General features: G+C 36.4%; 1 protein-coding gene across 1 annotated transcript; it reads left to right on the top strand.

Moving 5' to 3' along the window:
• Nucleotides 1–1,252: 1,252 nt before the first annotated feature.
• LOC125137439 (sulfotransferase 1 family member D1-like) lies at nt 1,253–16,716 on the top strand. Its single transcript, XM_047798123.1, has 5 exons — nt 1,253–1,400; nt 8,309–8,434; nt 9,397–9,494; nt 16,111–16,198; nt 16,604–16,716. Exons 1-5 carry the CDS (start codon nt 1,253–1,255, stop codon nt 16,714–16,716), a joined length of 573 nt encoding a protein of 190 aa, XP_047654079.1.

Raw genomic sequence — 16,716 nt, 5'->3', positions numbered from 1 at the left:
TACAGGGTGGATGATGATAAGGACATAAAGTAAGGCAGATTAGGGGGATATTAATAATGGTAATATTAATAACAGCTACCATTTACCCTATGTACACCATGTTTTATGAATATAGATGTTACAGCCATCATCTTATTTCTCCATCATAGTAGCTCTATAAAAATAAATTAGTCATGACCTCTATTTTCAGATTGGGAAGTTGAATTTAGGTTTATGATTTGTAGAATCCACTGGTAGTAAATGACAGATCTGGCATATGAATTCTTAATCTAGAGCTCTTAGAGTCTTAAACACTTAGTTAATTCATGAAGAGAAACTGCTTTCCCCAGGAATACTTGAAATATATATTTTAAAAAATCAGACTTGTGAGCCAATTGGATTTACAAGAGTCAAGGAGGAGGCAGACTCTAAGATAACTTCCAAATTTCTGACCTAAGTGGATGGAGTGAATGTGGAATCCCCAACATATGAGGTATGTAAGGGAATCTAGCACAAGAATGGGTTAGCTGGGGAGAAAGGTTAACGAGTTTAAATTTGCCATTACTGGAGTTCCTGTAGTGGCAGAGCAGAAACGAATCCGACTGGGAACCAAGAGGTTGCCTGTTCAATCCCTGATCTCGCCCAGTGGGTTGGGGATCTGGCATTGCCGTGAGCTGTGGCGTAGGTCACTGATGTGGCTCGGATCTGGCGTTGCTGTGGCTGTGGTGTAGGCCAGCAGCTGTAGCTCCAATTGGACTCCTAGCCTGGGAATCTCCATATGCCCAGATGCAGCCCTGAAAGGACAAATAACAACAGCAAAATTGCCATTATTGAATTTGAATTGCCTGAAGAACTCTGGGGGAAGATGGGCATTAGCCGTTGGATATATAGGTCTGGAGCTCAGAACCAGAAACTTTTTTTAAAAAAAAGAAGATAAATCTATCTTCTGGAGGCATCTACTTACACATGGTTGTTAAAACCAAGGAAAAGTCCGAAAATAAGATAATAGAGTCAGCTACGGGATTCCAAGGGAAAATAATACAGAAATATTTTGTTTTTGAAACTCAGATTAAACAAAGAGATGGGAAATCAATGTGTATTTTTTTTTTACTGCAGTATGTTTGGCCATACTGCAGTAAAAGATCTAGGCTGCTAGATCAAGAATAATGAAATACTAATTTTTAATATTATATTTATTTTTAATTTGATTGCTGCCATGAAAACAAAGACCATCTAACCTGCTTCCCTTTGTTTCAAATCTAGTCTCTCAAAAATGGACAATAAGCAGGATATATTTAGGAGAGACTTGGTGGACTTTCAGGGTGTCCCCCTCTTCTGGAGTATCACTGAGGAGTGGTCCCAGGTGGAGTCATTTGAGAGTCGACCAGATGATCTTCTGATCTCCACCTACCCCAAATCTGGTAAGATCTTTTCATTTATCTGTAATAGGTGGTTAGTTGTCAATCCTTACATGTAAGCCCACTGATCTGATGATCACTTGACAAGGGAATACCTGGATCAGTTGTGGGACTATTTTGTCTTAAATTACACAAACTCACTTCTTATTTTGAAAGGTCTGAAATTGAACGGAGGCTATATCTGAGGGAAAGTTAATGCTTTTGTCTTTTCTTTCTTCAAAATTTAAATAAAAACTATTGGAGTTCCCATTGTGGCGCAGAGGAAAAGAATCCAACTAAGAACCATGAGGTTGCAGTTCAATCCCTGGCCTCTCTCAGTGGGTTAAGGATCCAGTGTTGCCATGAGCTGTGGTGTAGGTCACAGACCTGGCTCAGATCCCCAGTTGCTGTGGCTCTGGTGTAGGCCGGTAGCTGTAGCTCTGATTGGACCCCTAGCCTGGGAATCTCCATATGCTGCAGAAGTGGCCCTAGAAAGACAAAAAAAAAAAAAAAAATTTAAACAAAAACTATTAAACCCACATATATAAATGATTTAGATACACTAGAATATATACACACATATAAACTTTTTGTATATTTTGTGTATTGCAATATTGTAAACATTTTTGTAAAATAATATTTTATTATTTCAAACATATTTTGTGAATATGATTAGAAATATTTTGCTATAAAATTAAACAACTTCTGACTTCAGTATGTGATCTCAGAAAGAATTTAATATAAACTAAATAAGAATCAATAACAATTTCTCAAAAAAGGAATAACTGAATCACTTTGTTATACACATGAAAATAGCACAATATTCTAAACCAACCATACTTCAAAAAAATTTTCTCAAGATCTTTTTATAATAGAGTCTTCCGATTTACTCAGTGATAAATGTAGAAAAAAATCAAAGAGATGAGGCTCTCTCTTGCTTTTTATCCAATTAATTTACTTGAGCCCATAGTCAATCAACTACTCTAGTTACTGTACTTGCTAAAGTTAACTTTCCTTTATATTCCTACCTCATTTTTTAGAGGAATTAAAGAAAATGAAATTTCAATAACAATATTGACTACTAATCTTTGTCATAGATTATAAATTTTAAAATTACTTCAAAGAGATATATAGCAAGCCCTAGGAGGAAAGCCCACCAAAATTTGGGTGATTCTAAGGTGTCAAAATTATAAACATTCCATGAGAGCCTAGGACTCCTACTAGGAAATAAACAAATGTGTGACCTCTGTAAATGAAAGACATGAAAAATATTTGTTTTGGCAAAAGTTAGTTTTGCCTTTTTTCTGTTACTAGGAAAGAGCAATTCACAAAACCCAAATTGTTTAGAACCAAGACTACTGCACATTTTTGTTGTTGTTGAAGTACAGGTTTAGAAAAGGAAAGATAGTCATTGAGAATGTACATGTTCTTTTGTTTTTGATCTTTTTGATATATTCACAAGCAGGAGACCATTAACTGTCTTTGGAAGCTACTGTTATACAAATTGTTGATCTACAAAAGTGATCTTTGGAGCTAAGTTTTTTCTAACATAATAAAATCTAGATGGCTAGAAATAAGTTAATCATATGCTCCTTGGTCCTGTTTTTTTTTTTTTTTTTCCCTTTTATTTTGTTCCCCTTACCAGCTGTTGAGAACATGTCTTAAAATTATTAATACATGAGTGGCCTGTTGATTTTGTTATAAAATATCCAAGTTAATTAACTACTTATATGAGCTAAACTATTTTTTCAGATATTATGGAAAATAAACATTTTCAGTTCAACATGCAGCTAAATTGCCATTTCTTTTTTAAAAATTTTGTTGGAGTATACCTGACTTAAAATTTTGTGTTAATTTCAGGTGTACAGCAAAGTGAATCAGTTATATACATACACATTCTTTTTCAGATTCTTTACACATAAAGAGTATTACAGAGTATTAAGTAGATTTCCTCGTGCTATACAGTAGGTCCTTGTTATTTATTTATTATGTATAAAGTAGTATGTATGTGTTAATCCCGACTTCCTGATTTATACCTCCCCACAACCCTTTGGTAACTATAAATTTTCCTTTGAAGTCTTTGAGTCTGTTTTTTCTTTGTGGACAAGTTCTTTTGTATCATTTTTTATTAGGTTCCACATATTAGTGATCTCATAAGATATTTGTCTTTCTTTATCTGATTTACTTCATTTAGTATGATAATCTAGGTCCATCCATGTTGCTGCAAAAGGCATTATTTTGTTCTTTTTTTGGCTGAGTAGTAATATTCCATTGTATTTATGTACCATATCTTCTTTATCCAATCCTCTGTTGATGGACATTTAGGTTGCTTCAGATATTGTAAATAATGCTGCAGTGAGGAAGAACACTCTTTGATATAAATCACAGCAACATTTTTTTTGGATCCACTGCCTAGAGTAATAAAAATAAAAACAAAAATAAACAAATGGGACCTAATTAAACTTAAAAGCTTTTGCACCGCAAAGGAAACCCTTGGTGGGTGGGGGGAAGACAACCCACAGAATGGGAGAAAATCTTTGCAAATGAAGTGACCAAGAGTTCCTGCCATGTCTCGGCAGTAATGAATCCAACTAGTATCCATGAGGATGCATGTTGCATCCCTGGCCTCTCTCAATGGGTTAAGGATTCCATGTTGTTGTAAGTTGTGGTGTAGCTCACAGATGTAGTTCGGATCTGGCTTTGCTGTGGCTGTGGCATAGGCCAGCAGCTGTAGCTCCAGTTTGACCCCCTATCCTGGGAACTTCCACATGCCATAGGTGCAGCCATTAAAAAAAGACAAAAAAAAAAAAAAAGAAAGAAAAAACCCCAAACAAAAAAAACAAAAACCAAAGTGAACAACAAGTGATTAATCTACAAATCAAAATTACAATGAGGTATCACCTCATACCAGTACCAGTCGGAATGGCCATCATTGAAAAGTCTACAAACAATAATGATGGAGAGGATGGAGAGAAAAGAGAATCCTCTTACATCGTTGATAGGAATGTAAACTGGTATAACCGCTATGGAGAATGGTATAGAGGTTCCTTCAAAAAATTATATGATCTACGCATACAACAATACCTTAAAAGGATTATACATCATGATCAAGTGGGATTTATCCCAGGGATGCAAGCGTTCTTCAATATCTGCAAGTCTATCAGTGTGATACAGCACATTAACAAACTGAAGACTAAAAACCATATGATCCTCTCAATAGACGCGGGAAAAGCCTTTGACAAAATCCAGCACCCATTTCTGATAAAAACACTTCAGAAAGCGGGCATAGAGGGAACCTACCTCAACATAATAAAGACCATATATGACCAACCCACAGAAAATGTCATTCTCAATGGTCAAAAGCTGAAAGAATTCCCGCTGAGATCAGGAACAAGACAAGGATGTCCGCTCTCACCACTACTCTTCAACATAGTTCTGGAAGTCCTAGCCACAGCAATCAGAGAAGTAAGAGATAAAAGGAATCCAAATTGGAAAGGAAGAGGTAAAACTATCACTATTTTCAGATGACATGATACTATACCTAGAGAATCCTAAAGCCTCTACCAGAAAACTGTTAGAGCTCATCCACGAATTTGGCAAAGGTGCAGGATACAAAATTAATACACATAAATCGACAGCATTTCTATATACCAACAATGAAAGATCAGAAAGAGAAATTAGGGAAGCAATCCTATTTACCATCACATCCAAAAGAAGAAACTACCTCAGAGTAAACCTACCTAAAGAGACAAAAGACCTGTACTCTGAAAACTATAAGACACTGATGAAAGAAATCATAGACGACACAAATAGATGGAAAGATATACCATGCTCATGGATTGGAAGAGATAATATTATCAAAATGACTATACTACCCAAGGCAATCTACAGATTCAATGCAATCCCTATCAAATTATCAAGGACATTTTTCACAGAACTGGAACAAAATATTTCAAAGTTTGTTTGGAAGCACAAAAGACCCAGACATCCTGAAAAAGAAAAATGGAGCTGGAGGAATCAGGCTTCCGGGCTTCAGAATATACTACAAAGCAACAATCACCAAAACCATATGGTACTGGCACAAAGATGGAAATATAGATCAGTGGAACAGGATAGAAAGCCCAGAATTCAACCTGTGCACCTACAGCCAACTAATCTATGACAAAGGAGGCAAGAACATACAATGGAGAAAGGACAGCCTGTTCAATAAGTGGTGCCGGGAAAACTGGATATCCACATGGAAAAGAATGAAATTAGAACACTCCCTAACACCATACACAAAAATAAACTCCAAATGGACTAAAGACCTAGATGTAACACCATATACTCTAAAACTCTTAGAGGAAAACATAGGCCAAACACTCTATGACATAAAGGACAGCAACATCTTCTCAGATCCACCTCTTAGAGTATTGACAATAAAAACAGAAATAAAAAAATGTGACATAATCAAACTGAAAAGTCTCTGTACAGCAAAGGAAACCCTAAACAAAATGAAAATACAACCCATAGAATGGGAGAAAATCTTACAAGTGATTAAACTGACAAGGGATTCATCTCCAAAATTTATAAACACCTTCTGCAGTTCCATACCAAAAAAAACCAAACAACCTCATCCAAAAATGCGCAGAAGATCTAAACAGACAGTTCTCCAAAGAAGACATACAGATGGCTAAAAAACACATGAAAAGATGTTCAACATCACTCTTGATTAGAGAAATGCAAATCAAAACCACTATGAGGTACCACCTTATGCCAGCCAGAATGGCCATCATCAAAAAGTCTACAAACAACAAGTGCTGGAGAGGGTGTGGAGAAAAGGAACCCTATTACACTCTTAGTGGGGTTGTAAATTGGTGCAACCACTGTGGAAAGCAGTATGGAGATTCCTCAGAAAACCAAAAATAGAACTACTATTTTACCCAGCAATCTCACTCCTGGGCATCTATCCAGAGAAAACCATGACTCCCAAAGATACAGGTACTCTGATGTTCATTGCCGCACTATTTTCAATAGCCAAGACAAGGAAACAACCTAAATGTCCATCGACAGAGGAGTGGATCAAGAAGATGTGGTACATATCCACAATGGAATGTTACTCAGCTATTAAAAGGAACGAAATAATGGCATTTTTAGCAACATGGATGGACCTAGAAATTATCATGTTAATTGAAGTCATCCATACAATGAGACACCAACATCAAATGCTTTCACTGACATGTGGAATTTGAAAACAGGACAGACTGAACTTTGCAGAACAGATGCAGACTCACAGACACTGAAAAATCTATGGTCCCTAGAGGAGACAGTTTGGGGGTTGGGGGGATGTGCTTGGGCTGTGGGATGGAAATCCTGTGAAATCAGATTGTTATGATCATTATACAACTACAGACGTGATAAATTCATTTGAGTAATAAAAAAAAAGGAAAAAAAAAACCTTGTATGATCTAGCGATCCCACTTCTGGACATACATCTGGGGAAAAACCGTAATTCTAAAAGATACAGGAGTTTCAATCAGATTGCATTGGCCACAATTTAAGCTACCTACCAATAGGAAATAAAATGGTGTTATATTGTAGTTTGGCATTTAGGTCTCTTTTTTTCCCCCCATGAATCACTGCTCAAGCCTAAGCCATATCAAGCAATAAAACGTTCAAGGGTAGTACTGATTTGACTTATTTTTTTTCCTAAGCATTATAATTGTCTGTGTTTAGAAGGATGGGGGAGAGAGTCTCATACTCCTGATTTAGGGACAAGAAGAAAGAATTGTCCACAACAAAGGACTAAATAAATGATAAAGAAGTCTAAATACTCTAATATCTGGAACCAATCTAAAGGTGCATGTGCAGATCATTCTTCATGAATGTGGCTGCGTGCACAGATTAATTATTTTATTTAATTTTTTTAGTTTCCACCCATAATTATTCTAATTAGAGACTGTTATTGCCCATTTGGTAAAGAGAGATAGGACAGAAACAGTTAAGCAGTTATTTTTCCCCTAGGTATAATTTTTTTTTTTTTTAGCAATGCCTCAATATCCTGCTCATTGCCATAGACCACTGGGTAGACCATATCCTCATATACTTTAGGTCTATTTCTGAAAAGACTGGTGAGGGATAATTTCAGAAAGATCAGAGAGGCTTTATCTGCTCTGCTCAATGAAAGTCTATAGTCTTTGTGAATGAGACCCTGGTCTCCATAGAGGCAATCACAAAGTTCTTTTTGTTTTTCCTTCTTCGTCCCTCTCTCTACCAAATGTTGAACATTTTTACCTGAAGTGATCTTTAGTCCCAGAGTCTGATGATCTTGTTGCTTTAAATAGGAGATGTACAAATTGCTGGTCGGACTCATTGAAATTGGGTGCTTCTCCTACACAATTCACCCAGGAAGGTGTGCTATCATTATTTATATACTGTCTTCTTAATATTCCATGTTTACTTTTAATTTTATGATTATTTTAATCAATTTACACACACATAACCACATATGTATGCATTCAAGGTAGATAAGGATGTCTCCTAGGAAATGAGCGAAGCAATAAAAAGAGTGGAAATAGGAGTTACCATTGTGGATCATGGGAAACAAATCTGACTAGCATCCATAAGGACACACGTTCAATCCCTGGCCTTGCTTAGTGAGTTAAGGATCAGGTGTTGCTGTGAGCTATGGTCTAGGTCAAAGACATGTCTCAGATTCCATGTTGCTGTGGCTGTGGTCTGGGCCAGCTGCTACAGCTCGGATTCCACCCCTAGCCACGAACCTCCATATGCCATGGGTGTGGCCCAAAAAGACCAAAGGGGCAAAAAAAAAAAGGAATGAAAACAAATACCACATTTTGTGGATGTTACACAGCTTCTCAACCTGTATCAACCCTCTCATACTCTTTTTTTTTAACAGACAAGCTTAGAGTTTCTTCCATTTTTTCCCTCAGGAACAACTTGGACCAGCGAAATATTGGATTTGATCTATAACAATGGGGATGTGGAAAAATGTAAACGAGATGCAATATACAAGCGAGTGCCATTCATGGAATTTATAGTCCCTGGATTCTCAAATGGTATTTTCTCTTAATGTTCCTTTACAACAAAGGAGTAAATCCCCAGTATTTTTGTGGTGTTTGGAAGAATCAGGATGGAAAATGATACAGACAGAGCTTGGACAGTTGAATCATAGGTGTCTATAATAGAAGAGTAAGAGTTTGGTTATGTTTATAGCGATGTTATACTCATCTTCCACCCAAAGGTAACATCTGCATAAAAGGGGATTTTGATGAGTATATTTTTTCTGAAAAGGATAGATGGAAATCTTCAACATTTAAATAAGGTGGATCATTATATGTTGAAAAGTCAGTGTTTGATCCAGTACAGAATCATGTCTATTGCTACATAGCTGATGTTCACAGACTCAAAGAGAATGATGATGGGGGTATACAGGATCTTATATTGTTAAAGTATTTAAAAATTAGACATGAGTCTCATGGCTTAATTTGATTTTAGAATTTAAATATAAGAAATGTGGAGATTGTGAAATCCTCTAGTTCAAGTTCTCTATGTAAATAAGAGAAAGAGGAAGGTAAATAATGGAAACATTTGGACATCTTGCATTTGACTTACTGCTGTTTCTGTCTCATCAAGGGGTTATATTCTAGGACTTTATAGACATTTATAAAGATATTAAACCCTTGGTCATATCTTGTCATGTGGAAATTCACAGGCCAGAGATCAAACCTCTGCTGCAGTTGAGGCTGTCCCTCAGCTGTGGCAATGCCAGCAATGCCAGATCTTTAACCAACTGTGCCCCACTGGAACTTCCCAAACGCTACTATTTCAAAATAAAACAGTCTAATTTTCAGGATTGACCAATTTCATCTCATTGTGGATTTTAGAAGCATCTGAAGCCATATAATCATATAGCCTTTTCATGCCTATACCATAGTTAATGTTTACAAAGTCTTAGATTATATTGTAATTGAGCTTTATGATTCCATATCAATAGTGTATTTAACTTTTCTGCTTGTAGGTGTTAAGGAATTGAATGACATGCAGTCTCCTCGATTAGTGAAAACACACTTACCTGTTCAACTTCTCCCTTCTTCATTTTGGAAAAATAACTGCAAGGTAGCACTTTTTTTAAAAAAGAAAATTGTGTGTTGTGATTTCCTCTACTAGTTATGCAGAAGTTAGGATGCAAAATTGAAAACCATGGATAAATCATTGCAAAAATAATGTTTTCCCTATATACCAAGGATCAAAATAAAACCAGTACACACAGTGTTATAGATAAGGGATTATGCTATTCCAAGCACTGAGAATTGCTCAGATTTTCCGTTCTTTTCTTGTCTAAATTCTTTCACTCACTGTCCACTTTTAAACAATGGATAGTTAAAATAATTGAGAACTCCTTCATTAATTCAGTATAATTTTAATTTACAAATATGAACTTTATATATAATTTATAACATGTTATAATTTATAACATAATTTTATTCTTAATTTTAAGTATATCTAATTAAATACATTTTATACAATTAAATATATTTTCTCATAATTTTTATAACTATATGATTTTATATATGTATATGGATTCATTTCAGGCTTCTTTTTAATTAATTAATTAGTTAATTAATTATTTGTCTTTTTGCCATTTCTGGGGCCACTCCTGCGGCATATGGAGGTTCACAGGCTAGGGGTCGAATTGGAGCTGTAGCCGCTGGCCTACGCCAGAGCCACAGCAATGCCAGATCTGAGCCGCGTCTGCAACCTGCACCACAGCTCATGGCAACGCTGGATCCTTAACCCACTGAGTAAGGCCAGGGATCGAACCCTCAACCTCATGGTACCTAGTCGGATTCATTAACCACTGAGCCACGATGGGAACTCTCCAGTCTTCTTTTTTATAACCACTTTGATTTGCGTAACATTTAGGGTGAAAAGTGCATACATCCTAAGGATAGGGCTTGAGGAATTTTCACAAAGTAAGCATACCCAAGAAACTAGCACCAGGAAACTGAATTTTACCCAAGCCCCAAATGTTCTATTCCTGTGTACTTCCAGGCAGGAATCCCCATTTGCAAAAATAACTACCTATCATGAACATTTTCACCTTAAAAGAGCTTGCTTGTTTTGTCTGTAATCATAAAGTATATACTCTTGAATATTTAGTTTGTTTCATTTAACATAATATCTGTGAGCTCAGTTCTTAACATACTTGTTAATTTGCTTTTGTTCTGGTTTCTTTTCTGTAGCCTGTTGGGTCACAAAATGTGGTATTCTGAGCAAAAGTTGCTCCCTGGAGATGCAAAAGCTCAGGTCCAATATTCCAACCTTCTGGGTCAGAAACCATGGGTCTGGGGTCCAGCAATGTGAGTTTCAATAAGACCTCCAAGTGAATATGATTCCTATTAATAGTTGAGAACCACTGATATGAAGTCTTCTGTTACATGTATGTGAATATTCCACAAATTAATTATCTGTGGTACAGTTGCTGGACAGTTGAGTTGTTACTAGCTGTTAATAATGAAAATAGTGCTGCAGCACACATTCTTATGCAAGTCTTTATTGCACAGATAGGTACACATTTCTCTTGGTTGTATAGCTTGGGATGGAGATGCTGTATTTTAGAATGTGCATTTGTCCAGTTTGAGAAGATGTGTTCAAATTTATTTTCAAATCATGTGCATCGTTTTACACATTGAGCGGCAGTTTATGGGTTGAAATTCTCTACAGCCTCATCAACCCAAAATATAGCTAAAACATTTAATTTTAGCCATTTTAGTAAGCGTCTGATGGCACCTCACTGCGATTTTACTTTGTATTTACCTAATGACTAATTAGTTCCAGCAAATTTGCATAGCTTAGATATATCCTATGTGTACAAGTCTTTTGCCTTTTTTTATACAGGGTTCTTTCTTTTTATTGTTAAGGTACAAATTCTCCATAGAGTCTGGATACAAGTCCTTTGACAGAATAATTTGATTTCTTTATCTCACCCCATTTTAGTTTTTTCTTTTTTGCTTTCTGGACAATATCTTTTAAGGAAGTTTTTAATTTCGAGGTTGGTCAATATATAAGCTCTTTTTCTTTATGGTTAAAGCTTTTCATAATTGTGTAAAAAAAGTCATCCTCTGAGTCTACATTCTCCCTTCTGTTTACTTCTGCAGACTTTATTGTCTCATTGATCAGATTTATATCAAAATATCTATTTACAGAGTTCCCATCATGGCTCAGTGGTTAACGAATCTGACTAGGAACCATGAGGTTTCAGGTTCGACCCCTGGCCTTGCTCAGTGGGTTAAGGATCTGGCTTTGCTGTGCCTGTGGTGTAGACCAGCAGCTACAGCTCCAATTAGCCCCCTAGCCTGGGAACCTCATATGCCACCAGTGCGGCCCTAGAAAAGACAAAAAAAAAATGCATTTAAAACCTATAACATACATAGTAATGTTCCTTTTTTAAGATTTATGAAATAATAATTTTCTCTTTTTCTCTTTCCTGAACACACACACAAACACGCTAACATTATTTTCTGAATGTTGTTAGTACATGAATATAGATTGTTTATCCATTAGAGCAAGTCACCTTTTTATAAATTTCATCCATTGTTCTATAGAAATGTGCATACAGTTAGTAAATTAAAAATTTAGAATAGTCTTCTGTTTTCTCAGTCGAGATCCAATTAATTTTTTTTTTCCTCATTGAACTGGATAGAGCCTCTAACAATACTGAAAAGAAGTGGTGAGAGCAGACATCTTTGTCTGCTTTTGACTTTAGGGAAAATGCATGAACATTTCATTACTAAGTATGATGATGTCACCTACAGGGTTTTTTGTATACGCCCTTTCATCAGTCTGAGGAATTTATGTTTAATTCTACGTTACATAAGGAATTCCTGTTGGATTTTGCGTAATGTTTTTCTATGTCTATTTAGATCTTTCATATAGTTTTCCATTATTTTAGTCTATTAATAGGATTAGTCATATTGATTGATTTTCAAATTTTGAAACAACCTCGCATACCTTATATTTACTTATGATTTATTGTATTTTTGTATTGAATTCAATTTGCTATTTTTTAAAAATTTTCATCTGTCAGAGATATTGGCTTGTGTTCTTTTTTCTTCCTTCCTCTCTTTTTCTTTCTTTCTTTCTTTCTTTCTTTCTTTCTTTCTTTTCTTTCCTCCCTTCCTTCCTTCCTTCCTTCCTTCCTTCCTTCCTTCCTTCCTTCCTTCCTTCCTTCTTTCTTTCTTTCTTTCTTTCTTTCTTTCTTTCTTTCTTTCTTTCTTTCTTTCTTTCTTTTCTATAATGTCTTTGTCATTAGGAAATAATCCTTTTCATACGATGGAATCACATGTCATAAGACAAGTCGGGAGATATTTATTCTTTATCAATATTTTGGAAGTATTTGGTTGGAAATCATCTTATTTAATTCTTAAACATTTTCTGCAATTCAGCAGTGAAACCATCTAGGCCAGGAATTTTCTTTATCTGAGAGGATTTTTAAATGCAAATTCCATGTATTTAATAGGAATAAGATTTTTCAGATAAGGTACTTTTCCTTGCATGATCTTTTGTAGTTTATGTCTTTCAAGGAATTGGTCCCTTTAATTTAAAATCTAAGTTTTTTGTATTAAAGTTGCTCATGACATTCCTTTAATACCATTTTAATATGTGTAGAATCTGCACTGATGTCACTTTTCTCATTCTCTATATTTTTCTATCAGTTATTGAGATAAGGATATTAAAATTTAACTATAATTTCTTTATTTCTCCTTGGAATTCTGTTTTAGCTTTCTAGAAGCAAAAAAATTCAATAAGCATATAATCAGTAAACATTTATGAAAATGCTGCCATATACGTAGCAGATATTGTGATTGTCATTATAAGTACAAACACAAGATACTATGTGCCATCTAATTTTACAAATACTATTGGGCTTTGTATGACTGCCAGTCACTTTCCTATGCCCATATTGTGCAAAGGTTTAAAAGAGTCAATGACCTTAGCTCTATAGAGCATATAATCCTATAGATACATCAAATAGTGTGGAAAAGACAGATACTCATGAAAAATAATTACTTCTCAGTAAGATAAGGGCCAGTACATGAAGTAAAGATTCTCTGGGGCAAAGAAGTCTCATAGAAGAAGAGAAAAAAATTGATCACCATCTTTTTTTTTTTTTTTTTTGGTCTTTTTGCTATTTCTTGGGCTGCTTCCGCGGCATACGGAGATTCCCAGGCTAGGGGTCGAATCGGAGCTGTAGCCACCGGCCTATGCCAGAGCCACAGCAACGCGGGATCCGAGCCGCGTCTGCGACCTACACCACAGCTCACGGCAACGCCGGATCGTTAACCCACTGAGCAAGGGCAGGGATCCAACCCGCAACTTCATGGTTCCTAGTAGGATTCGTTAACCACTGCACCACGACAGGAACTCCTTGACCACCGTCTTAAAGAAAACATAGGCGTTTTTTCAGATGTAGCAAGAACATTTTACAGAGAGAAATCTACATGTACATAGGCTTACGTGTGAAATAGCATGGCGTATGTCAGATCCTGCAAGTTGTTCAGTGTGGTTGGGAAATGAATCTGGAAAGCTAGGCAGTCACCAAATTCTGAGATCTGAGAAAGATGTTTAGAATTTGCCTTTACTAGAGTGAGCAAAATACCTATTGTTTCTTCTTTGAAAAACTGATTGATTATACTTTCAATGTTGTTATACAGAAAGTCTCTGCATGTGTGGTTGTGTGAAACTTCATTTTTCATGCAAAGTCTAATTAAAACAAAAGTAATAAAGAAATGATGACATAGTTTATCATCTTAAATCTAGACATACAAATCCATAGAAGCCCCCATCACACTTGGCCTTACTAAAGGGTATTATCTCAGATAGCCTCTCTCTATACTGAGGTGGGAGAGAACAGACCTCATGAAGGAACTTGGAGGTGATGATGAAAGGCAAAGAAAACAGCTGCTTTATCACCATAGTCTCTCAATGGTATTGAAGCAGGAGGTCACTGAGGATGTATTTTCTCAAGAAATTATACCAGCAACAGAGTCTCAATGCTTTTTTTTTTTTTTTCCTTTTCTTTTTAGGGCTGCGCCTGCAGCACATGGAGGTTCCCAGGCCAGAGGTTGAATTGGAGCTGCAGCAGCTGCTAGCCTACACCACAGCCACAGCAATGTCATATTTTAGCCATATCTGTGACCTACACCACACTTGCAGGCAACAGCAAACCTTAGTGATCCTGAGTGAGACCAGGAATTGAACCCACATCCTCATGGATACTAGTTGGGTTCTTAACCCACTGAGCCACAACAGGAACTCCATAATCTCAACTCTTAAAACTCTGTATTTAAACTTTTGAAAAACCCCTTACCAGCCACTCCCTTCCTCTCCCTATTATTGTCTCAGAATATCAAAACTACTATTGGTGATGTGGGATTTTAAAAGTTCCTCTTTCCCTTTCCCATCAGTTGGAAGAGAAGAAGAAAGTTCAGATCCTACTTAGGTGAAAGGAGACTTCTTCTTGAAATACATTTTTCTTTAGAAATATATTTCCTGCGTGGGTGGCTGGGGCCTCAGTATTATTAGATGTGCTTCAGGAAAGGAGTGAGCTTAATGCATTTCAGTGGGCTTGCCTTAAAACCAAATTGCCAACGAGGCATAGCAATGTCATTTTTATTGGGAAATATGTTCAAAATTTGCACCTTCAAGCGCACTTGAGGTCTTCCTACATCAATTTTATTCCTATGCCAATCATTATAAACAGCAGTAATTCTTATGTAGCCATGATCATGGACAGAGTTAAGAATGTTTAATCTTCTTTGATTAAATTTAGCCAAATAATTTCAATGGAAATTAGCATAATTTTTCAGCTTCAAAAGTTTTACGGGGAGATCTTGTTGTGGCTCGGCAGAAATGAATCTGACTAGTATCCATGAGGATTCAGGTTCTATCCCTGGCCTTGCTTAGCAGGTTAAGGATCCTGCATTGCTGTGAGCTGTGGTGTAGGTCAAAGACGCATAGGCCAGCAGCTGCAGCTCCGATTTGACCCCTAGCCTGGGAACCTCCAAATGGTGCAGGTACAGCCCTAAAAAAGACTACAAAAAATTGCTTCTTTCTATTATTAGTTTTAACATGTGTTATAGAAAAAATATTCTAAATTTATAGACTGTTCTAGTTTATTTTATTTTATTTTATTATTATTATTATTATTTTTGGTCATTTTGCCTTTTCTAGGGCTGCTTCCTACGGCATATGGAGGTTCCCAGGCTAGGGGTCTAATTGGAGCTGTAGCCGCTGGCCTACGCCAGAGCCACAGAAACGTGGGATCCGAGCCGCGTCTGCAACCTACACCACAGCTCATGGCAATGCTGGATCCTCAACCCACTGAGCAAGGCCGGGGATCGAACCTGCAACCTCATGGTTCCTAGTCAGATTCACTAACCACTGAGCCACGACGGGAACTCCCCAGATAGTTCTAGTATATTTTTGAAATTTAATATTTATTGTAATTCATATTACACATGGTTTTCCATGTGTTACGAGATGTTCTTTCCAAAGCTAAAAGTCTTTGTGTTAAAATAACATATAGCGATGAATATACTGTGTCAGGATATATATATATAAGTGCTCAGATTAGAGAATAAAAATGAGAAAATAAGCATTCTATCAAGGTAAGCAAATGTTACCATTAAAGAGTCTAAGCAAAATGATGATTTTCTCTCTCTCCCCACAGATTGTCTATGTGGCTCGGAATGCTAAAGATGTGGCTGTGTCTTACTATTATTTCTACCAGATGGCAAAAATACACCCAGAGCCGGATCGTTAACCCACTGAGCAAGGGCAGGGACCGAACCCGCAACCTCATGGTTCCTAGTCGGATTCATTAACCACTGCGCCACGACGGGAACTCCTCTGTATGCTTTTTAACAAAGCCAGAGTAAAGATTTTTGAGACGTTGAATTTTACCCCACTGGATTTTTCTTAAAACTATTTTAGAGGTTATTTCTTTATGTAAGATATTGGAAAAATCCATGGGGATTTTTGGAAAACTAAGAAGTCCTAGGAGTCTGGGAGTGGGAGTAGGAGGTGAGGAACAAAATTTTGGAGTAGATACGCCATTCTAAAATTAGAGGTCTAAAAATACAAGGTGGAAATTAAAATTAAAACTGATTACAGAAGGAAATTTTATGGTAGTTTCAAATTTATCATTTGATCTTTCTTTTCAGGAATTTCAGGAGACTGGAAAAATCAGTTCACTGTGGCCCAGTATGAAAGATTTGAAGAAGATTACAAAAAGAAAATGAAGGGGTCTACACTGCAGTTTTGTTCAGAGATCTAA

This window comes from Phacochoerus africanus, chromosome 10 (genome assembly GCF_016906955.1).
Source record: "Phacochoerus africanus isolate WHEZ1 chromosome 10, ROS_Pafr_v1, whole genome shotgun sequence".
NCBI lineage: Eukaryota > Metazoa > Chordata > Mammalia > Artiodactyla > Suidae > Phacochoerus > Phacochoerus africanus.
This window is presented reverse-complemented; position numbering and strand designations above follow the sequence as displayed.

What these genes read in the sequence shown, in the direction of transcription:
- LOC125137439 (XM_047798123.1), top strand. Translation starts at nt 1,253, where the DNA reads ATGGACAATAAGCAGGATATATTTAGGAGAGACTTGGTGGACTTTCAG. An exon ending in CTCCACCTACCCCAAATCTG is followed by an intron (nt 1,401 to 8,308) that starts GTAAGATCTTTT and finishes TTTTTCCCTCAG; the next exon opens with GAACAACTTGGACCAGCGAA. An exon ending in AGTCCCTGGATTCTCAAATG is followed by an intron (nt 8,435 to 9,396) that starts GTATTTTCTCTT and finishes TTCTGCTTGTAG; the next exon opens with GTGTTAAGGAATTGAATGAC.